This window comes from Catharus ustulatus, chromosome 1 (genome assembly GCF_009819885.2).
Source record: "Catharus ustulatus isolate bCatUst1 chromosome 1, bCatUst1.pri.v2, whole genome shotgun sequence".
NCBI classification, from domain to species: Eukaryota; Metazoa; Chordata; class Aves; order Passeriformes; family Turdidae; genus Catharus; species Catharus ustulatus.
The window spans coordinates 63,265,570-63,290,852 of NC_046221.1; the positions used below are offsets into that span (position 1 = coordinate 63,265,570).

At 38.7% G+C, this 25,283-nt stretch overlaps 1 protein-coding gene across 4 annotated transcripts in view; it reads left to right on the top strand.

Moving 5' to 3' along the window:
• Positions 1-25,283, top strand: part of DCDC2 (doublecortin domain containing 2) — a 61,712-nt gene that overhangs the window by 13,870 nt on the left and 22,559 nt on the right. For 2 of the 4 annotated variants that reach the window (XM_033079213.2, XM_033079197.2), the window contains exons 3-8: positions 5,452-5,466; positions 9,961-10,037; positions 10,150-10,281; positions 15,396-15,539; positions 16,337-16,391; positions 17,863-18,058. In XM_033079213.2, the coding sequence (XP_032935104.1) occupies positions 5,452-5,466; positions 9,961-10,037; positions 10,150-10,281; positions 15,396-15,539; positions 16,337-16,391; positions 17,863-18,058 (619 nt within the window). The remainder of the gene's footprint in view (positions 1-5,451; positions 5,467-9,960; positions 10,038-10,149; positions 10,282-15,395; positions 15,540-16,336; positions 16,392-17,862; positions 18,059-25,283) is intronic. The other 2 variants (XM_033079222.2, XM_033079205.2) reach the window with 1 other exon arrangement.

The window sequence follows — 25,283 nt, forward strand, 5'->3', positions numbered from 1 at the left end:
TCTGATCTAGATGGTCTCTCCCTCTGCACTCAAAAAGATGAATTTTACTTGCCGTTGGGGCTGGGCAAGATGAAGAAGACTCAACTGAGCTTTTTTTATTTATTTGCAAATCCTGTAGGCAGCTGTTTATTCTAAACATTCTTTGCTTCATAAAAGTATGTTTAGCTGGAACTTCTTTTCTTCTTTGGCTTCCTATGACTAACTACTCTTTGAACATACTGCAGTAAGTGAACTTTGCTGTGTGATATTGTAACAGCAAAGAATTACAGGTACCCTAGAAAAGCAGAAGTATTTAGATATTGAAGAACCGGTCTCTTGCAACTGAGAGAAAACAGGAAGGTTATACTGTCTGTATGAAACGGCGTCTGTTATCAGAAGACCATAGTAGTTCTGCAGTAAGCTACTCTGCTATTGATACATTTGTCCTTGGTAGATCTTCCTAGGTAGTGAGAACACTGAGTTTTTATGTCTGCACTTCACTTTTTCTCCTGGACTTCTAGGACAAGATAATGGTGTGGGCAACTCTGACACAACTATGTCACATTTTCCCAGTAATAAATCAATTTTCCACTGTTTTGCATTAACTTATTTCGTTGTTCTAGAACTCCTTTTCGATTGCAACTTCTTGTTTTATCATTTGGTTTAGGTGTGGCCAATTTGTAGGAGTATTTGCTGAATGGAATAATCAATATTTTTGCAAATGATTCTTCAGAGGATTAGTAAAGATTCCTCAAAGCTTTCCTGCATGTATCACCTGTATATTTGTATCTGCATACACCTCCAGAACATCTCTCCCTAGTGAAAACACTTACTAATCACAAGGACTTGAGTGAATGTCGGAACATTTTTAAAGTTTAAAACTTCTTTTTCTGATCCAGTGCCTACCAGTTCTCATGTTGATCACATTCTGGATGACACAGACATGGGATAGAACATGGAGTAAAGAAATGGCACCTTTTTCTTGCTAGGGAGCTTCACAGAATGTGTTTGTGCCTGTGGTGGAGTGTGACTGCAGAGTGAAAATGTGACTGGAAGAATGTCTTTTAGCAGTGGTCTCCAGGTACAGCCTATCATTTAGCAACTGCTGGGGAGTCTTGTGGACCAGGCATAGTTGGCTGGCAAATCCCAATGCAGGTGAGTTGGCTACTGTGTTCTTGGTGAGGTCCTGGGCAGGAAAGGTTCCCTGTTGTCCAGTGCTGACAAAAGAGGCGAGCACCAAACAGGTGACAGGGGAATGTGAGGTAGAAAACACGATGTTTGAGACTTGGTAGATATGAACTTAGTGCTAAAATTTTCCCCAAAAGCATCTAAGATAATGCTAAAAAATATTTTGAAGACTTGCAAATTCTGTGTTTCCCTCTTTTCCTCCATTCTTCAAAATTAAATTATTCTAGTAAAATTTATGGCAATTGTTTCTCTTCATCCTTTGTTGCTTAACAAAGTCACCGCTCATCTCTCAGCAGTAGTATGATTGCACTTGCCTCTAAAAATTACGTTTTAGTAGTTTATGATGTTGTCTTGGTTTCACAAATTATTTTGGTGTATTCCTGCTGGATATACCTTGTATCTAACTTGACATAAGTAATTATTTTTAAGTACCTGCTCATGAAAAATCACAGTAGTTATAATTATTTTTTATTTCAAAACTACTGTTCATCATGTTTGACAACGTACATGTTTAATCATGAGGAAAATCTTGTCATTTTTCAGTTATCGGGCTCTTGATTCACTTTAACATCGAACTGTCAGTTAGAAATGGTTCATGGATATTTTCTCTGTACAGAAGATAGTTTTGTAAAAAGGACTGAATAGACACTAGAAATAATCCCAGGCTGTGCAAATCACAGCCTTTTGAAGTCAAAACAATGTAACTCCATCAGACATTCTTTCCTAGGAGTTAAAAAATGCAAATATTATTTGTGCTACCCAAAATTGCTAAACACAGAATACTGTATGGCTGGTAACAAGTTGTGTATAAAGGTCTACTTCATGTTCCTTTGCCAGAATGCAAAACTAAACCCTCGTGCTGCTCCATATCTGACACATTTGATTACTTCTACTGCTGGTGTCACAGACTGGGCAAGAATTTTTTTGTTTTGTCATGTTAAATTAATTAGTAATTCTGATATAGGTGTATTTTAAGGAATAAGACTATTAAAATGCAAAATTCAAAAAAATATTATATATGCTTCTAATCTCTGGAGCAACATCTTTAATAGTTAAATGTGATACTCCATTGTTTGGTATTTAGTATCCTGGTAACATAATTAGCACAACAAGACATACAAAACAAACACTCTTCCTGAGTGTTCACAGCCTAATACCTGGAAGAATCAGAGAAGAACTGCCCAGATATCTAGTTAGAAGATAAGCTGTGCCCTTTTTTTCCTTATTTGAACTATGGGTGCATAAAATTTCTCTTTATATACTTCTGTATTGCCTGAACTGTGCCATTTCAAGTATTTGGATTAGGACCTTGCTTACAAATGAATTTAGTGAATTTTTGAGCAGCAGAAAGACTTTGGTTCATGCTGCTGGAGAATTCCATGGTACATATTGAGTTTGATCTGAAACTTGAAAGTTGTTCTCATCCTCGACTAACACCTGCTTTGCTCAGTAGGGTAACTGGTCATCTTGCCTGTGAGGAGGGTGGAAGTGAGTGAAGAGGTGCCAGTACTGAAGCTTTTAATGAGGCATGTGCTAGTCTCATGAATAATTTGTTGCTGTATATTAAATTTACTTATTTGAAACATTAACAACTTTTGCCTTTGATTGAAAATGGTGAAAAAAATATTTTTAGGGGGGTTGTTTTTTTTTTCTTAATCTTTTGACTGTTCCTAACCTCAGGTCCTTCTGATGAGCCTTTGATTTAGTTAGTCTAAGGAATTTGAGAAAAATACACAAAATGTGAGAAGTATGACCAGTCAGAATTGGAATTGTCACTGTCATGTCAGTGTCAGAAATTAATATCAGGTGCTATTTTCCTTGAATAAACTTTGTTATTGATACCACCATTGTGTGTCTTGTAAGCAGTGTGGGTACAGCATCATGCAACTCAGAAGGAATGGGATCTATTCTTGGGATCCAGAGGGAACATAGACGTGATCTATTTTGGAGCATTGCAGAGGCTAAGCTTCTGGGCAGCTAAGGCTGTATCATTGTCTAACTTATCCCAGCTGAAGATTCAGCCACTAGTCCAATGCCCTAAAATTATGGCAGGTCCAGACTGGAAAATTTTTCTTTCCAGGGTGTAATTAGCTAAGGTGAGATTTACTCACTAATGTACCATTTCTCTTACCATGGCTGAAAAGGAGGGTGATTTACCTTGCAGGTGAACAGGTTGGCTTTAAACCCTCTGGCATTTTTGTAGGAGCTTTGCAGTCTAGAAGGCTCCCTTAGTCACTACATGACTGTCTGCTGTGGAATAGCTCATTTCCAGCTCATCCATGTTTTATGTGGGCTGAGAAGTTTGTGTCCAGCTGTGGTCTTGTGGCCTATTACTCAGTTAATAGCAGTTTGAGTGTTGATTTAAATCCACACCAGTAGACAAGCTCTGGCTTGAGTCTCTGGCTCAAGGCTGTTTTGTACTATCCAGAGTACCATCTAGTAGTGCAAAATAGCCAGGGAAATGCAGATTATGCAGACTAGTTACTGCATAGGATAACCAAAATTCTTTTGTACTAGGCAAATGCCTCAGTGAGTTTGACTCTGAAACTTTAGTCAATGTGTAAAAAATGTCCATTTGAAAAAAAAGTCATGTTTCTATGAAATAGCCTGTTTCTTGTGCTGTAACAGCGTTAGAAAACTTATTGTTCTAGTTTGGTTTTGATCACTGAACCTTGAACATTCCTTTCTTTCACATCACAGGGTGGTGATGGTGTGTATCAATGGGATTTTGGTTCTTTTGACCCCTGTTCTACCCCAGGGAAATGTAAATATTTGTTCTCAATTTTCCTGGGCACATTGATTAACAAACAGGCCGTTGTAACAAATTGGCAAGGCCATGGCTCATTGCATGAGCTGATAAATTTGGAATGTGACATTGTGTTGAAATATTTAAAGCTTCAAAAGGTTAGTTATAAAGTGCCATGAGTAATGAGTGAGATGTTCATAGCCTCCAGGACTACATTGGTAGCAATAAGAAAGATCTTAAATCCGTACAAATCAAAGCAACACAGAGCATCTGGTCCAGACACATTACGTTTTTTGACTCTTGCTTTGTTGCTGTCCAGTGTGGCTTTGTAAATACATGTTATCCTGTAAATCATGCAGCTGTTTAATTGCCTCCTTTGATGGGGGGACACTTCTGGTAAGGAAAGGAAATAAAATAATTAGTGATACCATTTCTTAGCTATGAGTAACTGGTGTATGTATTCATGGTAGCCTTGTGAAAGTTCTGCCAGACCTCTGTATTTAGCATGTCTAATTATTTAATGAATGCTGAAAGGAAAAGCTAAGAATGGCACATTTCTATTTAAACCTGTTCTCAGGTGAATAAAAATCACCTTTTTAGAAACTGAATATGTAGACTGGTGTGTTCAGAGACCAGTTAAAATATTACTCCACGAATTGTATGCTTTTGTGTTGTGTTGCACTAAGAACCACCACTTTTATTATGTACAAGGATTGAGTCCATGAAGTGTCATGTGCCTCTTGCAAGTCCCAAGAAGTCAAGAGGAGCTTTTAGAGGTTGTTCCACTTTCCAGTCTAGATTTTTGTAAATGTTGAGAACTACAGTGCAGCGTTCATAGAACCAAAAACTCTGTTCATGGGGATTAGCAAAAAGGTTCACACCAACTAAATCAAATAAACTTAGTTAGGATACATCTCCTTGTTAGGGATTATGGTTATTACCTTTTACTGGTTAGCATGTGTCTGAACAAAGAAGTGAAAACCATTATTTTTTATCTGTGTATACTTCAAACCAATGTGTGCCTTGCTGAGAGTCCTTACATGAATAGCTATTCTCAGTGATGATTTCCATTTAATGCCGTATGTGTGACATTCTTTTCTTCAAGAAGTGAATGTAACACTTCTTGGAGTTAGAATGATTGCATAAACAAGCCCATCCATAGTGTTCTAAAAAGGAGTGGTACGTTTTTAGTTATTTAACAAGTTTGACTCTGCATCTTTTGTCAATGTGTATGAAAATGCCTATAAAAAAATGTTGTATTTCTATGAAACAATTGTTTTCTGTGCTGGAATATCTTTAGAAAACTTGCTGCTCTAATTTGTTTTCATGTAGTCAGCTGAACATAAATGTAACAGAATTTTATAATGAAAATTGTATTAAAGTGTGTATGTATTTATGCATATGCTCACATTATATTCATGTGGGTATGCGCAGATTAATTCAAAATGGTTTTCTTACCAAACTATGACAATCTGCCTGAGGTAATGGTTTGGTTGCTGGTCATTTAGCTTTGTTTTTTTTTTTTTTTTTCCCAACAGTCATCACTTGAAGATGTAAGTACCTAAAGTAAATTGAGCAATGCATTGTATGTGTGTGTTAAGTGTTACGTTTGTGTTTTTAAAGTTTTGTAAATATTTAGAATATAACTATGTTTAGCATATAAGTGAAAAATACGTAGGATGTTGTTTAAAACATACAGCTGTGAGGGCATGGCTTCTTTTACCTTGTTTCAGTTGGATGCTGATGTGCTGTGTGTTTGTATCTATGTAGGGCTGTTAGGAGACACTCAGAGCTAATCACAAGTTCAACCCCAGTGTATTATGACCAAAGATGAATTCTGGACTCCAAGAGGCTCTGTAAAATGTGTTCTGAGATTCAAGTGTTTGCAGAGTCCTCAAACACCACAGAGTGATTCCCATTCCCAGAACCTAACCTGTGTTGAGTTTAGCTGTTTTGTTTCTCCTGGACTTTGCAGGGTGCTTTGCAAAGTCATTTCACAGATGGTAACTCCTCTCTGAAGTAAGTAAAATCCATATTGCTCTAAGAGACTGTGTGTGAAATTACTTTTTTTTTTTTTTAAAGAATAGAAAAATAAAAATTATGGTGTTTTTGAGTGTCTGTGATCCCATGGTGTATTTCCAACTGTGTGCAGCTCTTGTTGCCTTGCAAATTCTCATTGGATTGATTGTTTCCAGCTTACATAAAGTTTTCTCTGAGTTTCTCCTTTCTCCCCTGGACACTTTGTGTTGCTGCTGTGTGTTGTCATGTAATACCTCAGATAAGTATCTCATCACAGATTATGAGTTGTTGGCAACATTTGTCAGCAGGAAATGGAAGCTACCCTTAAATGGGTCTTTTCAAACATACTGAACATTACAAAATTTAAAGATAAAATCATAATGGGGTCAGACCACTGATTAATGTAAATCTGCTTGCAGTTGCTGATGTAAATGGTAAAGTACTGATTTACATCATCAGAGAATGTGGCTGGCAAAATGAAAAGAAAATAAAGGGGTTAGGGGGGTAGTGTTGCTGGTCTCTTAATGTAAGCACAAACTTTCACCCAAGACCACTTTGTTGTTAATATGTAACTGCAGTGCTGGAGGGGTCAGTCTATTCCAGACACTGCAACACCATGGTGCCTCCTACAAACAAAATAGGAGTACTATGTATTGTTTAATTAAATCCTGGACCAGATCTTCCACCGGGATGGTTTAGTGGAAGTCCGTGTACTTGGAAGGAACTAAATTGATTTACTGTGGTTGAACACTTAATCTTTTATTAATGTATACTTCTGTATTTTGAAGTTAGGTACCTTGCTTTTCACAACCACAAATAGCTTAACATTGATCAGACTGCAGTTATTCTGAACTCTACGAACAGAACTGTCAGACTAATGAGAAAAAAACCACATAGTATGAAAGTGGTGGGTGTTTTCTTACTTTTAAAAAAACTTTTTAATCACAGTGTAGTGTGATCTTTATAAAACATGCCTCCAGAGCATGATTCCTTGTACCGATTTTTGTATTTTCACTTTATCAAGTGTATTATTGCACTAACATATTCTCTTAATGTTTTGAATACAGAAAGTAAATTATTTAAACAGGCTTAGATAAACAATGCAAGTTTATCTTTTGCTCCAGTTTAGACCATTCGTAGGTAGAACAGACAAATATTTAGTCTTGGCCCAAGCTGGTCCCATGTTATAATCCCCTGCAGTTTGCTTGTTTAAAAACAAGCCTAAACTTGTAAGGTGCAGAAGGCTGCCAGAAATATTAATGATCCTCAGAGAGCAATCCAAAAGACAAACTTCCAAGCTGAGTATCTATTATTGGCAGAAATACAATCCCTCAAATAATAAATGATCTCGAAGCATCTGTCAGGTTATTGTTTTCTCTGGATCTGGTGACTGGGCTATGTGCAATCACTTGATGGCCTTCTGAGGAGCCTACACCAAAGTTAATGGTTTTATCAGCCTGCAGGAACAACTGAGTAACAGGGCATACCTGGTGCTATCCTTAAGAGCTCCTTTTTGCTTAGTGAATGCTTTCTAGCTGTTCCAGTAAGATGTGGAACATTGGAACCTGAGTGTTGCAGACTGCATCAGAGAACTTAGTTTGATGGACTGTTTGGAGAGACTGTGGGAGAGCTTGAACAGCATAAATGAGCGTCAGGAATGGATGTGGGATCAACTTTTTTTACTATTTATGTATTGGATATTTTATAGAGGATTATCCTGGCAACCTACCACCTACAAGGAAAGGTCTAAGGTCCTTCAAGGTTCAGTAGCTTCCATTTTGTGTGCAACCTGTATTTGGAGCCTAAACATTAGGACCTCATGCTATGCAAGTAAATCAGTATTATCTTAGCCTCCAGTAGCATAACCTTCAGAAAATTGCTTTTTTTTGCAACCATAGAAATGTTTTCAGATTTTGCAGCTTAAGATGTATTTTCTTCTTTTTCCAGTACATTTTCACTTCAAATTTTGGTGACATAAATGACCAGTTATGCTCTGAAGAATATGCTTCAAATGTTTCTGCAAGAATGGCTGCGCTCCTATTTGTCAGTTCTCAAAAAATGTCCTTGCCTCACCTAATGAGCTGTATGATAACAACTCTTTCCAAGCCTGTAGTAGTAGGTGTGAATCTTTCACCTGATTCAGATCACACTGGAATAAACAGGAAGACTGTAACTTGCAGTTGCCTTAGGCATTAGTGCACAGCTTATGTACAGTCTAGTACAAAATTTCTCTTTGTATGAGGCTAAAACAAATGTGCATCATCAAAATAGATCTTAAGAAGCGAGTGCAAATGGCTTGTGAATTGCTTGCATAAAGGGAAGGTCCCCAGCCATGCCAGGAGTCTGCTTCCTAGTCTGGTCTGCAAGCAATGCTGGCACAATCCAGTAGTAACATCTTTCTTGCTGTCTCTCCTCTTGTAGATGTCTCTGGCCAAGATATCCCTTTGCACTGAGCTTCAAATCACCGTACCCTTCTGGGGCTGATTGCTTCTGTTTAGATTTTTAATCTATATAGCTGTGCAAAGGCTGATTCTGCCTTTCTTCATCCATGACCACTGTGGGCTTTTATGTCCTCTGAGTCTCTCAAAAAAGAGATGTTTGAGAGGGCTACACAACTCACAAGGATCTTTAGAAAACACAGAAAGTTGGAGTGAGTTGAATTCAGAATAAATATGCTTCTTTTTCAGCAGACATTGAAAACAGATTTTGTTCAGCAGATTTACCTGTTGCTGTATTTTACTTGAAATGATTGTACACTAAGGAGTGCCAGTATTGCTTTTGTTTTGTTGGTTCCTTTTCTCCTAAGTTTGCTATCTCACCTCCAGTATTTGTGCTTGGTGCATAATTTGCTGTGTGACATTCTTTGACTCATGGGGGAAGTAAAGTTTTATTATTTTAATAATAATTTTTAGCCCATTTTTAATCGCTACTAGATTGGGCACCTTTCTTTTCAGTGTATGCAAGAGAAAGATCTGGATAGCATTCCAGTCTTTACTAAATGTGTGTGAAAATCCAAGCAAAGACTAAGAGCACTGCAGTTCAGATAATTTCCCACAAATTAAATGAAAAGTACTGGTTAAGTTAGCACGGAATGTGATAAAACTGCAACGTATCATGTCATTTGACTGCTTTATACAGTGACTGGAAAATTGCCAGTTAAAATAAACTTTGTACATCTATTTGAAAGCATGTCTCTCTGCATGCCAACTATTTAATCCTTTAAGTTTTATGGTATTTTTTTTTAAATGTAGCCAACTTCTTAATGCATGTACTGTAACTTTTGAATGTTTGTTTGGGTTTAACACCTTATTTTGATTTGTTAACGATGAAGAATTAAAAAAAATCTTCCTAATGATTTTGAAATTTGGGGTTATCCTTTTCTTTTTTTTTTTAACTTTCTGTTCAGAATAACATCATTAATGTTGATCTCAATGCAGTGTCTGTTCAAAAGAGTACAGGGGATAATTCTGGGAATTAAGTAACCTATGTATTATTCTGAAGGCTGGAAATCTGCAGTTCACCTCACTTTTGAGTCATTGCTCTAAAATGAGCAAAGTATTCAGCAATCTTTATTAAATTACTGATGGATTTGGGTTAAAGATCTGTGCAAGACCAAAAGTAGTTGCTATAATAGCAGAGAGATTTAGCAATGGGATTTATTGTTAAAAAGAGAAGATAGTTAAATTGCCTGCACCATGGTTATAAGTAATAAAGACTGAGACAGCAAGAATAGCATTTGGGAGTATTTCTTTGAGTCTGTAGAACCAAAGATGTCCATACAATTCTGTCTTCTCAGTGCAAACCATATGTTTTGCCATGGTACACTGTGGTATGCTGTGTTGTTGTTGGTATTCATCATACACATAAACCTGCAGCAGTAATTATGTGTGCTATGTAGAAGGTGAAACTGGTTTGGAATAAAATGCATGCTTTACAGACATGCTGTCCCACTTGCTGATGGTGGTCAGGGTAAACTTTTCCTGATTGTGAAGACTGTGTAATTTCTAATTCTTCTTTTGTTCTTGCAGGTTAAGCCAGTTACTCACAGTAGGATCACTGTGTCAGCGCGGTTTCGAAAGCCTCTCCAGGAGCCCTACACTATTTTGTAAGTAGAATTTTCACTTAGTGGATTGCCATTACAGGGGTGGTGATGGTTCACTTCAGGTAAGTTTTGTTTAAAATGCTCCTCCAAGTTATTTTACTTTGCTTTATTTCAGCCTGATTGCCAATGGAGACCTTATTAGCCCTGCAGTGCGCCTCCTCATTCCCAGGAAAACACTGAATCACTGGGATCATATTCTTGAAATGGTTACAGGAAAAGTTACCCTCAGAAGTGGAGCTGTTCACAGGTATAAAGAAATCAAATATTTGCAAGATACATTTTATATGCTTATATATGTTTCTAAAACTCTATAGGTAGATATAATGGACTATTCTTATTTTATGGGAAGTTTCACTGTAAGAAAATTAAAATACGTCAAAAAGCCACAAAGTATGGAAATATGTTGACTCCAAGTAACCTTCAGGTTTCATTTCAACTTCTATTTAAAAAAAGAATAACCGCAAATTGCTTAAACTGTTATTTTAAAATTAATAGTTATTAATTAATATTTAATTAGCAGGCCTGTAATAATAAAATAGTAACGCAATAGACTTAGTACTAATAATTAAGTTACAGGTCATAATAAAATAAATAAGCATGGTAAAGTTGATGTAGATGTTTGGAATGCGAGTTACATTCTCATGGGCAATTTCAAGGAGAATATTATACATTCTTTGGGGTTTGTATACCTGGACCAAGTCTAGGATGTGGTTCATATTCAGCCCTTAGCCTCTTGATAAAAACCAAGGCCAAAGTTGTATTTGGGGTTTGCCAGTTCCAGTGTCTCAGTTGGTCTTGGTTGTTGAGGTATCCGAGGAATAGGAGGAGGTGACCTCTTGGATAGGTAGGTTTCAGTCCCTTAAGGCTTTTACAATGTAAAATAAGTTACCTAAAATGGCATTTGGTAGTTGTTACAAATTTTAGAGCAAAATAATAGATGTGATGTCTGTGAGAAACACCGCAGTGTAGATGGGCTGTCAAGACGTGCAAGCAAATTACCGACATTCCGGTGTTGCCCCATGCAGAGCACATTACAGAAATATCTTCATCAGCTGGGAAAGGACCTTTTGTGGAAATTCATTCTTCACAGCCTATGCAATGTCTGAGGCTAAGCTTGCAAAATCTTTCTCAAAACAGTGAAGATAAGATAGTCTTTTAGTTCTGCCTGCTTTCCCCTTTGATAAGGGTGAGAGAAGATTAGGGTAATGCTGTTGAATATTAGCTCTCATAAAGGTTTTCCTCTCAGCCCTGCACTTCTTTGCTCCTATTAGCTGGCTGGCTACTTAGGACTTCCACTTGCAGTAAAGTAAACCTGCATTTGTTGAAGCTTTCTGGATCTGTTTCTCAGCTAGTGTAATTCAGAAGTAAACAAAGCAAGAGAAGGCATTTACAACGTACCAATTCTTTCTGCTCTCAGGTTGTTTAGCAATTTAAAAATCTTTCACATTTTATTCTCATGACTTGGTGACACTCTGGTGAAACTGAATGTTGTACATGAAAGCATTCAATATATAACTAAGATTCCTTTTGAGACGTTCCCTTCCATGCTCATCTTTAATCCTTCAAAAATGAGATAATGTACATGACATTTTTAATTATTGAATGTTTTCTCCTTGATGGTTTTCTATTAACTCAGTTTTCATTTTCTTTTCCGTAAAATATTAGAAATGCATATTAAATCCATTAGTAAAGTGATCGCAGTTCTCTAATAAGTGACACATTACTTGCTGGGGTTTATTGAAACCATGTTAGCATTAGGGGAGATCTGGCAAGACTGGGAAGATACGATTTCTCATTAAAGTAGGATAAATGGACTTACAAGAACCTGCATTATGTACATGGCAGCTTTTTATTTTCTGTGTTATTAAAAGACTTAAGAAGTTGCAAAGTCTTACAGTTTCACATGGGGCTTTTAAAAAAAGAAATTATTGATCACCTTGATTCGAATACGGATGCAAGCAAGAAATATGAGAGAGGAGATGATGGGAAAGCAGATTTTCTGCTTGCTGGATTGTTGATGGGGATGGGGTGCAGCAACCCGATGGGCAGGTACTGGGTGCATCAGCATCTGGGAATTTGGGGATATTGTGCCAGAAATTTTGTCTTTGCTGTCTCACTTTGTCAGCCTGTCTGCTTGCTTTCTTTTGGCTGTCACTTTTTAGCTTGGATTCAGGAGGGAAAATAGAAGTCCAGTGACTTCTCACAGGCAATCCTCTCATCTAGGTCATCCTCAGAAAAAGTGACCACAGGGAAATTTTTTTGTTACATAATACAAGCCACAGAGAACCCAGCTGGTCTGTGAATGTTTGTGGTGAAGTGGGTGGGTGAAAATTGTGGCTTCAAAATTCAAAAATTGTTAAACAGTAGCTTCAGAAATTAGTGTCACAAAACTTGTGTGTGCTTGTTAAGTCAACTTAGTTATTTGTTTGAAGATCCGTTTTTTGAAAACGCATTTTTTATTTCACTTTCATCTTCAGAGAATGATTATGTTTGATTCTGCTATTGTGATTATTATTTTCAGGGTGAAAAATACAATTAAAGATTGCCAGGTAATCTGTAACCTCTTTTTGAGTTATACTAAACAAACAATTTCTGTGCTTTAAATGTAACATTAAAGCACATATAAAATGAAAGATCGAGAACAAAAAAACCCACAGTTATTTTGTATGTACCCCTCTATATCTACAGCCCCATACAAATACATAAACAATTCTTAAGGTGTGGTGCACTGATTTTCTGGTTTTTCCCGACTTCCCAAAGTGAAGTGCAGTCTAGCAGAACACAGTGAGATTAATTCAGAAATAGGCTTCCTGCTGATTTTCCGATAGCTTGTTTTGTTTTCATTGTGTGTGACTGATGTTGACTCTGTGGTAGTGAAACATAAATTGCTCTTTGAATTGCTGCCATGCCTGTGGAATGTTTGCACTATGAAATAAATATGAGTAGTACAAATGATGTTAGCATACCTCTTCTCAAGGAAGCAGCAATGTGATCTAGATTTAAAATAGCTACCATTTCACCTTTCAAAATTTTCAGTTTTTGTACTCAGAAAGGTGTTCCTATGTGGCAGAAGACACACAGAAAATTATGGTACTTTCACAAGGATAATACAAGAAAGATGTGGACATGCTGGAACAAGTGCAGTAAAGGGCCACAGACAGGAAGGGCTTGAAGATATTTGTCAAGTGAGGAGAGCTGAGACTCTGCAGCCTGAGGAAGAGAAGGGTCAGGGGGTTCTTTTAAATCTGTGTATGTTCCTGGTGGGAATGAGTGAAGAAGACAGAGCTAGGCTCTTCTCAGTGGTGTGCAATTATAGGACAAGGCAAAATGAAATACAAAGTATTTAATCTGAAGAGAAGAAAGAAGAGATTTATGGTAATGGTCATCATATACTGGAAGATGTTACCCAGAGAGGCAGTGGAATCTCCATCTTTGCAGGTGTTCAAAACATACCTAGCGACAGTCCTGAACAACCTACTCTAGTTGTTCTTGCTCTGCAAGGCATGATTGGACTGGGTGGTCCGCAGAGACCTTGTTCAACTTCAGTGTGGAGAGTTAGGGACATGCGTGTGGAAGATATCGTGCTGTACGGTCAGTCAGGACACGCCCCCCCTCTGCAGTCAGACCTTTGCCCCGTACCTGACCGCACCTAGCCGGATGTAAGCAGAAGGAAGTGACATTGACTGCCCAAGCTATAAAAACCCTTGTGACCCCTCAATAAACGCCATTTTGCTGTCCACCACATTGGTGTCAGGAGCATTTGGACCGAGTGGCCCTGGGCTTGGGACCACCGTGCCGGGCCTGGACCAGGTCGCCATGCCTTGAGAAGGCGGCACTTCAGATATTCTGTGATTCCTGCTTCAGTAAAGTGCATGATTCTTTTTCTGTGTTTATTCAAGGTTATTCCACCATATGTATCAATTCAAAAGCTCTTTCTCTGTTAAACTGAAAATTTTTGCACATTATAAGTATACCTTGAGGGTATACTCAAGGTAGCCACTTGATGTTCTTCCCCAAATGTTCATTGTATGGTTGTGTTTATATTTTTATATCTCCTTGCACTGCGTTGAAACTTGACTGTAAATTTGTACATAGTCTAATTCCTGTAGAAAGCTTCTGGAATGGCATTTAGATAGCCATTCAATATTCCTGCATGTAAGACTTACATGAAAGTTGTTATTGTTGACTTTTATATTAAATATAAATGTTGTTGCATTTTGAGCTATAATTCATAGAAAAGAGCTAATTTATTATTGAATGCTTCCTCCTTGCTAACTGTTTAGACCATGCTAAAATAAAATCACAAACTTGACAAGGAAGTAAATTCCCCCCACCAGTCCATGATACGTTTCTTTCATCACAAAAAGAAGTCATTATGGTAAAAATCCACCTGGTGTAATAGACATAGTCATTATTAGTCAGTGCCCAAGGTACATGATTTCTTGTTTTCATGTGATATTGTATTTCCTCTTATTCCCACCAGGTTCCAACCTTCTGATCCACACAATATAGCAATATAGATGCAATATTATTGGCACGGTCTGTGTTGGGTTCACAGGGCTTTTTCAGTCATGAATGCCCTGTTCTTTCAGAGTTACTGCATAATTCCCTGAGCACAGATAGAAGGTGGAATTTGGTAGGGGAAGGGGTCAGGAGCTCTTGGAATAGGTTCCTTCCAAGGTAGCAGGGAAGAGATACTGAAGACCTTGGAAGTACAAAGTCATTAATTTCTTTCTAGAAATTATGAGACTATTACTTCTATTATAGGACTTCATACTTGTTAGTTTTATATAAAATGTGATTTAAGTACAGTAATTTCACGTGTATAAGGCGCACTCTTTTAACTAAAATTTTGGCCTGAACCCGGAAGTGCGCCTTATACCCTGGAGTGCCTTATATATGGACAAAGTTCAGAAATTTGCCAACCTGGAAGTGTGAGCCTGCAGCAACCCCGAGCCGAGCCGAGCCGAGCCTGCCCAGCCCCGAGCCGAGCTGGTAAACCCTGTGATTCCATTACTGATTCGTTACTTTGTTGCCCGCAGATCCTTACTGCAAACAAAAGTGCACGTTATAGTCCGGTGCGCCTCATACTTGTGAAATTTCTGTAGTTGTTTTGCTGTTTAGTGGTTTGTTGTTTGAGGTGTTTTTGGGTTTTAGATTTTTTGGTTGGTTTGGTTTGGTTTTGGTTTTTTTTAAATGTAGTTACTGATCATTGTATGATGTCCACTGTATTTTATTGGGTTTCATATCTGGAAATTCAACATATGTTTAGTGAGTTTAGATTAGCATAGCTTTCAGTGCTCTTAATGCACTTAACTGAATGTTAAGGTTTATTATAATAAGCATTTTCATATTTTTCAGACTCTACACTGTAGATGGAAAACTTGTTCAGAATGGGTCAGACTTGGAGAATGGGCAAATTTATGTTGCAGTGGGTAGAGAAAAGTTTAAGAAATTACCATATGGTGATCTGCTGTCCAAATCTACAACAAGAAGACCACAGGGGTAAGTTCTAAAGTTGTATTTGTGTGTGTCAATTGGCTTACAAAGTACAAATTTATTATTCCAAGAATGATGCATGGGTTAGTATGGATGCAAAACTTCATTGGCAACTTCTGAGAAAGTTGAGATAAAAATAACAGAAGCAAAGATGGAAATTCAGAAGACCAGTTAATCTCATAATTTCCTTGGTCACGTATCACAAAAGTAGCATCAGAGAAAAATTAATCCATGTGAATGTAATCTTATTTATTTTTCCTTGGGAAACAAATGTATACAGCTGAATGAGATTAGGTGCAGTTACAACAGTTTAGGTCTACTCTTGATTAGTAATGTTTTGTGAAATGTGTACTCCCTTAAGATTGTTTTATGTTTGAGTCTACTTTTTGTAGATTAGAACAATCACCTAGTAGAGTCCTAAACTGGGTGTCTGTAAGGAGAAACTTGTGTGTTTTGTACATTTGGAAAACATGAAAATTTGGAACCATTTAATTGAAGTGAATGAAAAGAAATGGAAATTGTAAGGAACATTCACACAGTATCTGGCTGGATGCTACTTTGCAAGGTTTTGCTATATGAAGTATGCATTGGGGGGTAATGCACGTGTTTGAATACGTTAATGGTTATGCATTTAAACATAGTCTAGTAAACAAAATGAGTGATGCTTAGTGAAAACATGCAGCGAAAAAAACAATTACCTCTGTTACCATAGCCATCTTGGTGTTATCTGCCTTGATTACAGATACACAGTGTCTGTGCCAGTGACAGTGTACACAATTCTAATATATGGCTTATTTCTGCAGTTCCAAAAGCTCGGTACTACCTCCGATTGTGGGATCTCGAAAGTCTAAAGGCAGTGTAAGTATTAAATTTCCAATTCAGCTAAATTCTGGCAGATGGAAAGTCCCTGTCCTTTGGGTTTTAATTAAATCTGAAGAGAAAAAAATACACAGCTACCTGGTGATATGCTTATTAAAGCCTGATGAATCTGTAGCTATTTGCAGTGTCAATTAGACAGAAGAAATCTGAGAAAATATTTTTCTGATAAGGACTGCTTTGTTTTTGATAAAAGCTTCCATAGCAAAGATCAGCTGCTGGCTAGAGGACTTTCCTATAAACCTGATCATACATATTTGTGTATTATTCAAATTATATACCTAAAGGAAAGACACTGAACCTTTTACAAACATTTTGCAGAAAATATTTGTGTTTCTGAATGCTAAGTCTGAAGACCCTAAACCAGTTTTCAGTCTGGTATGTTTTATTCTAGGTAACCACTACATACAGAGCTTGATCCTTCACTGCTTTGTAACCTGTATAGCTATTTATGTGTGTACAAAATGAGTAATGGAACCATTAAGGTTGGAAAGGACCCCCAAGGTCATTGAGTTCAATCTCTGACCTATCACCATCATGTCAAGTAAACAATAGCACAAAGTGCCATGTCCAGTTGTTTCTTAAACACTTCCAGAAATGGTGACTCCACCACTTCCCTGGGCAACCTCTTCCAATGCTTAATCACTATTTCAGTGAAGGAATTCTTCCTCGTGTCCAAACGGGACTGCCCTGGCATAGCTTGAGGCCCTTTCCTATTGTCCTGTTGCTGGTTCACTGGGAGAAGAGCCTAACCCCACCTTGCTACAAGAAGTGTCCTCTGTGGATTTAATTTTAGTGCCAAAACCGAATCTAAGTATCTGTTTTCACCGGTTCTCGACAAGTGCGGTTTACTGTACAACAATGCAGGGAATCAGACTCTCAGTCTGTCATTGTAGTTGTGGTAGTTGATCATGTTCATCCACTGTTTACGAAACAAAACAAAAAAATTTCTGGAGCCACTAAAAAGAAGTAAACAATAAAATATACAAGTTCCTGTTCCATTCTATTGAATGTGTTACTGCCCCATGAAGAATGTCATTCTCCTTCAGCTTCTCTTGACACTTAGAATAATGCCCAGGTCTCATTTACACAGATAGTGATTTATTAACAAGTTATACATGTTATATCTTGTGACTGTCCACACATATGGATGAGAGATAGCTGTATGTAATATGCATGCAGGCATAGATTCATCTAACCATTCTGTTCATTAAATGAAACATTATTTTCTTATAATAAATATGTGATTTTTCTCCTGGAAGTTGTTGAGGATTTAATTGGTCAGATCATACAGTAAGTTGATAAAATAGTTATACTTCTCTGGATAGTTTCACTTGAATGTACTAATTGAAATTATTATGCTTCTTTACCACCCAATACTAGTCCTTAATGAAATTTTAAAAACAAGCTTTTTAAATTTGCTTCACTGATAATTACATCCTCTTCTTTTCAGGGAAATGATCGGCAATCTAAATCTACCATTGGATCCAGTGACCAGGGAGAAAACAGTTCCTCACCTCAGCTTCCCAAAAGGAAAGACAAAAAAAGCCAGAACCTGGAGAATTCTGTGTCCAGACAGCACTTTTCTAACCACTCTACAAAAGTAAAACAGACAGTAAAAGCTTCCCCGGGAGTCCTCCAAGATAATGGTCAGTACTGAGTTAAACACTATTGTAGCATAGTGGCTTTTGGTCTTCAGTTAAACCAGTGAAATAGTAGAATAACACACTTGAATAGTTCTTGAATTGCCAAAGTTTTCTGCTTAGGAAATGCACCTGTGCATAGCCACTACATTTCTGGCTTCATTTACAGAGCACAAGAAGTATATGATTTTTAGTATACTTTGGAAGTTAAACTCATATGGTTCTATCATTACGCTTTTGGTAAAGGAAAATAAAAAATGTATTTTGACCATTTTCCTGCTGATCTGCCTGCAATAAGGTGAAGAAAAGGAGCTGGTGTTCTCAAAGGACCCCTCACTGTCCCTGAGGATCCCTGGTTACCTGCCTGGCTCTGTGTAACAAAACTACTAGGCCCTGGGGGAAGAAGACAGACAGAAGCTCCAGTTAGCTGGTAGCTGTTGGTTCTAATCCTACAGCAGAGCTGCTGGAGGCCCTATCAGAATTTTTCCCTCTCTGTGCTGTGACAGCAGTGGCAGCAGTTTGCAAATTTAGGCATAAACCTCCTCTTTGAGAAACCTTTTTTCTTATCCTATAGTGTGATATTCCCTTTCCCCCCATTTTTTAAAAGAGATAGAATTTATATATATATATATATATATATGTGTAGCCATATTTGATATACACAAATATAGACATGATAGAGATATATGTCTCTGTATGCAACACTGTTGCTGCTCCACCTGCTGACAGAAGTGGTTGGAAAGTCACTAAGTTTATTGGAGAAGTGACTGCTTGCTTCTCACTTCAGCTTTTCTGTGCTTTATGAGTCTTGTGTAACTCAGAGAAGCTCTTCAAGGCTGCGGATTGTCTAGTTTGAGTTCAAGTGTATTTTCAGAGAAGCTCTTTAGTTCTTTCTGTGTTTCTCTATTTTACCTCCATATATAAAGACCTGTTAGTAAAAGTGGGAATGGGCAGTTGTAACTAAGTGCAGTCCAATCTCTTCTCTCAGGTAAGAAGTAACAGGATGAGAGTAAATGGCCTCAAATTTCTCCAGGGGAGGCATAGATTGGATATTAAGAAAAATTTCTTCACTGAGGGTTGTAAAACACTGAACCTACTGTCCAGGGAAGTGGTGGAGTCATTATCCCTGAAAATACTAAAAAAAGTATGGATATGGCACACCATGTTGAACATGGTGGTGGTGCTGGGTTGACAGTTGGACTTGATGGTCTTGAAGGTCTTTTCCAACCTTAAGTATTCTATGATTCTAACTCATGAGAAATTGAAGTATTTTCACTCACTTCTGACTCACTCAGTGCAATGTGGGAGCTCCACTGTAGTCAAAACTTTGGTAGCTTGTAGTGAAGTAGTTACAACAAAAGGTGCTACAAGGATTCCAAATGGTCATCTCCTGCAAAGCTGTTTCCTTTTGTGCATTCTGTTCTGATCACACCTCAAGATGGAGTGACCTGAGGCCCAGGCCAGGCAGTCTGTAGGAGCTGTGAGCCGTGCTGCTATGTGAATATCCTCTTGCCCAGCCAACCCTCATTGTCAAAGAATGCCCTTGACAGAAAGCCAGCATTGCAGAAGTCTGCATTGTACCATGGTCCTTGTCATTTATCTGTCTTATACAATACAGAGAGTAACCTTTCATCCCATCCAGATGAATGAGGTGTAAAGTAGCTTTTCAACAAATCATCAGTACATGTCACCATCCTGTTTGCTTGGGGACAATAAGGTAAATAATTCCATAATAATATGAAAAATTCCTTTGATATCCTCCTTTCTGTCCCAGTGCTGTGCCATCACACTGGTTAAAAGTGACCCATTGTCACTCTGTGTGTAATCTGGAACAGGAAGACAGGAAAAGCAGAGCCCTGAAATAGTAGCTTTGGTATTAGCATACCTGCTTTTAGTGACAGCCAGCAGTCCAAATACCACTTCCATTCCTGTACATTTTTAAAACCATTAGATGTTGAATAAATGTTCTCATTCTCCAGAAAACTTATTCACAGTTTTTGTGGGCCTGAATGACCAAATATTCCCATCAGGTAATTGCCAGACTTCTTCTTTAAAGATATTGTATCCTAAAGTATTTTCTTCATGCTCTGTGACTGCAAGGGTGTGCGAGGTCCATTGTCTTTCCCCAGGTAAGCATAAACAGACTTTGGCAGTATAACATAAATTGCTTTGTCCATTGCATTCTGGTGTGTGGGCCCTATTTATTTTAAAGCTTATGTCTAATTTCTCAGCATTCATTGGGGTGTTTAGTGAAATTTGAGCTCCTCTATCAATCACATATTTCAAAGGATATTTTCTAGGTCCTGCTGGTAAGTACAGTAATTTCACGAATACAAGCGCACCAATTTGACTAAGATTTTGCTCCTAAACCAGAAATGCGGCTAATAAACAGGAGCAGCTAATATGTGAATAATTTTCTGACATTTACAACCTCAGAAGTGCCAGCCAGAGTGTCGAGCCGAGCTGCTGCAAAGTCGGCATTTTGCGATTGTTACAAATCGTTACTCTGTTGCACCGCGGGTGGAGCCTGGCTCCCTGCAGGCAGCACGGGGGGCGGGGAGAGAGGAGGGAGAACTCTTTCCTTCGCTCCTCTGCCGCAGCCCGGGGGAGAGATGGGGGGGCCCCGCACCGCGATTGCCGCGGCTCAGGGAGGAGGGGGGGGACCCGGGCCGCCACTGCCGTGGCTCTGGGAGGCGGCGGGGGACCCGGGCCAGCCCTGCCGCGGCTCTGGGAGGCGGCGGGGGACCTGGGCCGCCACTGCTGCAGCTCGGGGTGGCGGCAGGGGGCTCCGTCCCCGCCCGCCGCCACCGCCACGGGAGCGGGGGGGTCTCCGTCCCTGCCTGCCACCACAGGGCAGCGCCGTGCCGTGCTGACCGAGCCCAGTGGCAGCGGTGGCTGGCCCCCAGTGGTCCCACCGAGCGGCAGCGCCGGGCTGGGCTACCTGGCCCCGTCAGCAGCCCCTAGCAGGCCGAGCCTGCACAGCCTTAGCTGAGCCAGTAAACCCCGCCCTGCCACCATTCTGTTACTATTTGGCAACTTTGTTGCACGCGGGTCCTCGCTGCGAACGACAGAGCGGCTTATACTCGGGTGCGGCTTATTTATGGAGAAAAACCGAAATATTTGCCAACACCCAGAGATGCGGCTTATACTCAGTGCACCTTGTATTCGTGAATTTACTGTAAATATGAGGTTTCTCTTTTATGAGCCCATTGATAGATCATAATGCACGAGGTGATAAAGTCTAACGTTCTCCCAGCACTTGGTGAGGTTTTTTTCTTTCATCTCTCTTCCTCTCCTCAAAGGGTTGAGGGTATGTTTTTTCTGTGAAAGCTTTTTGTTTTTCATATTTCTCCCTTGCACTGTTTTCACTAAGTGCTCTCTTGTTGATCCTTCTTTTATCTCAGGCAGGGTATGCTTAAAAGTCCTCACCTGGCACTCAGGAAGTCTCTGTACTTCAGTTTTTGGTTCCCTCTCAAAGGACCAAGTTTGTTCTCTGGGGGGGAGTTTCCCAGCTCATTCTCCTTGCATGGTTTACTGTGTTATGAAACAGTCTTGCCCAAGAGATAGATCGTCTTGGGAATCTTGTAACACTTCGTTATGTATTACATCTCCTCTCATTTTGTCTTGTCACCCTACTGAAAACATTTTTAATGATATCAGGACTTCTTTCAATAGCGGTCTTAACATTTTAGGATCGACTTCTGGGGAGATTGGGATATATCCATTTTAGTGTCCATACATTGCCTTGTAACAGTGGTGAAAATTTCATAAGATGCTCTTTCCATAACCTCTGATTCACCTGCCCAATATGCAACCCTACTGATTATTGAATGGGACTGATTGATCGGTCCAGGTCCTAGGTTTAATAGGACTCCTGGCCCCCAGTACCCATCAGCTTCACTTCCATCTAGCAATATTCTACCTGCTCCTGAGAGACTCATTCTCAAAAAATGTTCAGTCTCTGACTCGCCTGGTTTTCATCCATATTTGTCCTTCATGTTTGCCACTTGTATGGGGTCCCAGGGGGTAGTTCTGACCATGTTGTTTTTCTGACCTCCTTGAGGTCCTTTGAACGTTTCAGTCTTCTTTATGGGTATAATTTTCATTTCTAGAACTGCTTCCTTTCTAGAAGAGGAGCCAGAGGTTCATTTATTTCATTGGAATCCCATTCTTCCGTATCAGCATTTTCATCAGGGTTTTCCCAAATGCCACCATTTCAATCCTCAGGTGATCCTATTAATTTTTGGATTTTTAACAGCTGGGGAATTGGTGAGTTTTAAGATCAACTCTAATTTTTTTTTCCCTATGGTTTTTGACTTTCCCTTGGATTCTTTTAACTGTTGTTTTACCTGGTCATTTTGATACCATAAAGACAATTTTTCATTCCTTGGTTTACTATCTCAGATGCTTAATTTATTTAATAGTATGTTCTCTTTATTACCATGCAGCCTTTAAGCATAATCTGCACAACTATAGTGTGCTTAGTATTAAAATGATGCAAGTGTGTTGCGAACTCAACAGAGCAAAGAATATTGTTTTGGTTTTTTTTGCATTTTAAACATTTTAAGTATTCATTGCAAGTTAATGTGAATGCTGTGCTACAACCGTGGAACAAGAATCTTTAATTTAGTTAAAAGGAAAGAAAGACAACAAACAAACGGCACAAATCTTTTTAAAAACCAAAGAACTGTTTCATTTTTAACAAAATTAATGTTTAAGGATTCTGGGCCTCTGGGTTTCAGAATACAAAGAAGTGGGCATGGCTTCCGCTGGCAGCGAGACATGCTGTGTGCATACTTGTGGTTATCCTGTGCCTATACGCTTTATTTACCTGACTGCTGGGGACCTGTCATGCTTCCCTTTGGGTTTGGAAGGAACTTCTGTTGCTGAGACAGTATGCTGGGATCCAAAGGACTGGCAAAGGGTGCATTCCCTTTTCTGGGGGCGCTGCTTCACCTGTTGTTTTCAGTACTTCTCCATGCACTGAAGACCTGCATTAGCATCCAGTCCAACTTGAAAGTGTGGAATACAGGCTGTGCAAGCTCTTCCCCTTCTCCTAATGTGTGTGCATTTAGTGCTCTGAAAAGTCTCCCTGTCAGCAGAGAATCTCCCTTGCTCTGTCCTGGTTTGTCACCTTGTCTGGGTAAGACAGACCCTCACAGTGGTTGTGTGATAGTGGGGCTGCTGCTGAAAATGCCTTAAAAGCTGGGAATCAGGTTGGGTTATTTCCCCAGCTGACAGTGAAATTAGAAATCTAGTTTAGACCAGGAGCTGAAGTACTGGATGTATGAAGTAGGTATGTAATTGCTGCCTTGCTGCCTTGGATGATGACATTTTCAGGTTAGAGTGTGGAGTCTTATTGTGAAATGGAAATTTACTTGTAATGGAAAACTAGAAGCCAGCTTCAGGAACACAGTGATAATGGTGACTCCCAAATGCAGTTTTGATCAGTACAGCTCCACTAATCTGAAGGTTCATTGCAGTTCTTAAATGGCTTTGCAGTTTTATTCCAAAACAGTCCTTCAAATTCAAAGGCTTTGGATTGAGTAAGAGAAGCTTTTATCACTATCTTAGGAATTTTATTTAATTTTAATTATAATTTTTTTTTCCTGATGGACAGTGAAAAAGACTTTTGGCATTTTAGCTGGCTGCATTTGGCTGTAACTGATTAATTAACTTTAATCTGAAACCAATAAACTGCACAGTAAGTTTGGACATATTTATTCTTTGCTGTCCTTTTCCCTGCCAATTCAGCATTGAATGGAATCTTCTCTTGAGTGCTAAACTATTGAAAGAGATTGTTTCCTGGGTCTTAACATCTGAAGAATTATGCGCATGGTGTATTTAAGGCTTAACCTAATCTTCCAACTGAGTTTAGTTGGGCTAGCTGTGTATTTACTTTGAATTTATTTTTTTAATACACTGAGAATTTCACCAGCATGCCATTTATATTACAACTGATCCATGTCATAATCCTCTTAAACCAAGATGATTAAAGAATTTTTTAGAGTTGAAAGCTTTTGTGCAAGATTTAAATTCACCATTTCTCAGGGCAAGTCCAGTAGATTGTGAGCTGATGCCTTGGTGTTTGCAACCTAAAAGGCACTCCATTAATGTTATTATTGGACTTCCCCTGCACTCATAGAAGCCTTAATAACATTCAGTATATTGTATGCAACAGCAATTGCAATTGGAAATGTGAGGTTTAGAGCTTAGACTAGTGCATCTGTTTCAGCAGAATTTGGGTTTATGAAAGTGACACCAAAGGTACATTTAATTATCAGCACCTTGGTTTGAAGTTTAAAAAGTAAAAAAGACAGTAAACCACCAAAAAACCCCACAGACTACAATTTTTTTGTTTTGTGCCACATCCTGTAAAGAGTATATGTAGGAAGTGATCAGGAAAGTAGAAAATTCAGAAGTGTAGCAGAAAATTCTTGGAGGGGAGAATTCTCATTTAAAGCCTATTCCATTCAAATACAGTGGTTTAATTGTGGTCACATGGCATACGAAGTAACTCCCTACATCAACTATAAAAGTTCTAGAGTTAATAGACTGTGAAGTTTGAGGTTTTTGCTGTAATTTGGAGAAAACATAGAGTGGAGATGGGCTGAGCCACTCCACAGTTTTTCAGATCTATTTTTGAGTGTTATGAGGTCTTAGAAGTTAGTAGTAATTTCAATTTCCTGGTTTTGTTACTGGCTAAAAAAAAGGAAGAAAAAAGCCAACCCTTATTTATAAGGAAAGCTGCATAGAACCCCAGGTATTGCTGTCCTGCTCTGAATCGGTTTCAGTAAAATTATAAACTTACCAAAGAGTACAAACCTGGGTTACCAAATATCTGCTCTGCATTGTGAGCTAAAACTGTTGTCTGTGGTTTCCTGCTGACAACTTTTAAGATTCAAAACCTCTCTGCCATTAAAACACAGACCATACCACTTCTATAATGTCAAAGCAGATAAAAAGGCTGCTGAAGAAAGAGAGAGTTTGTCATTTGGAGAGATTTTACAAGACCCGTAGCTTATTCCTTGCATAGTAGGAGACAAATCTATAGCAAGAAATGCGAACTCTTTCTGCTGTAGGTGTGTATTTGTTACAGTGCTGAATCGTGGGATCCAGAGTGTTCTAATGCCAGTGGGGATCTAAGATGATGCCAAACCTTGCAGCCACTTTATTCAAACACACAATGAGTTTCTTTGGGTTTGCTTTTAGTAAAGTGAATACTTTGCAA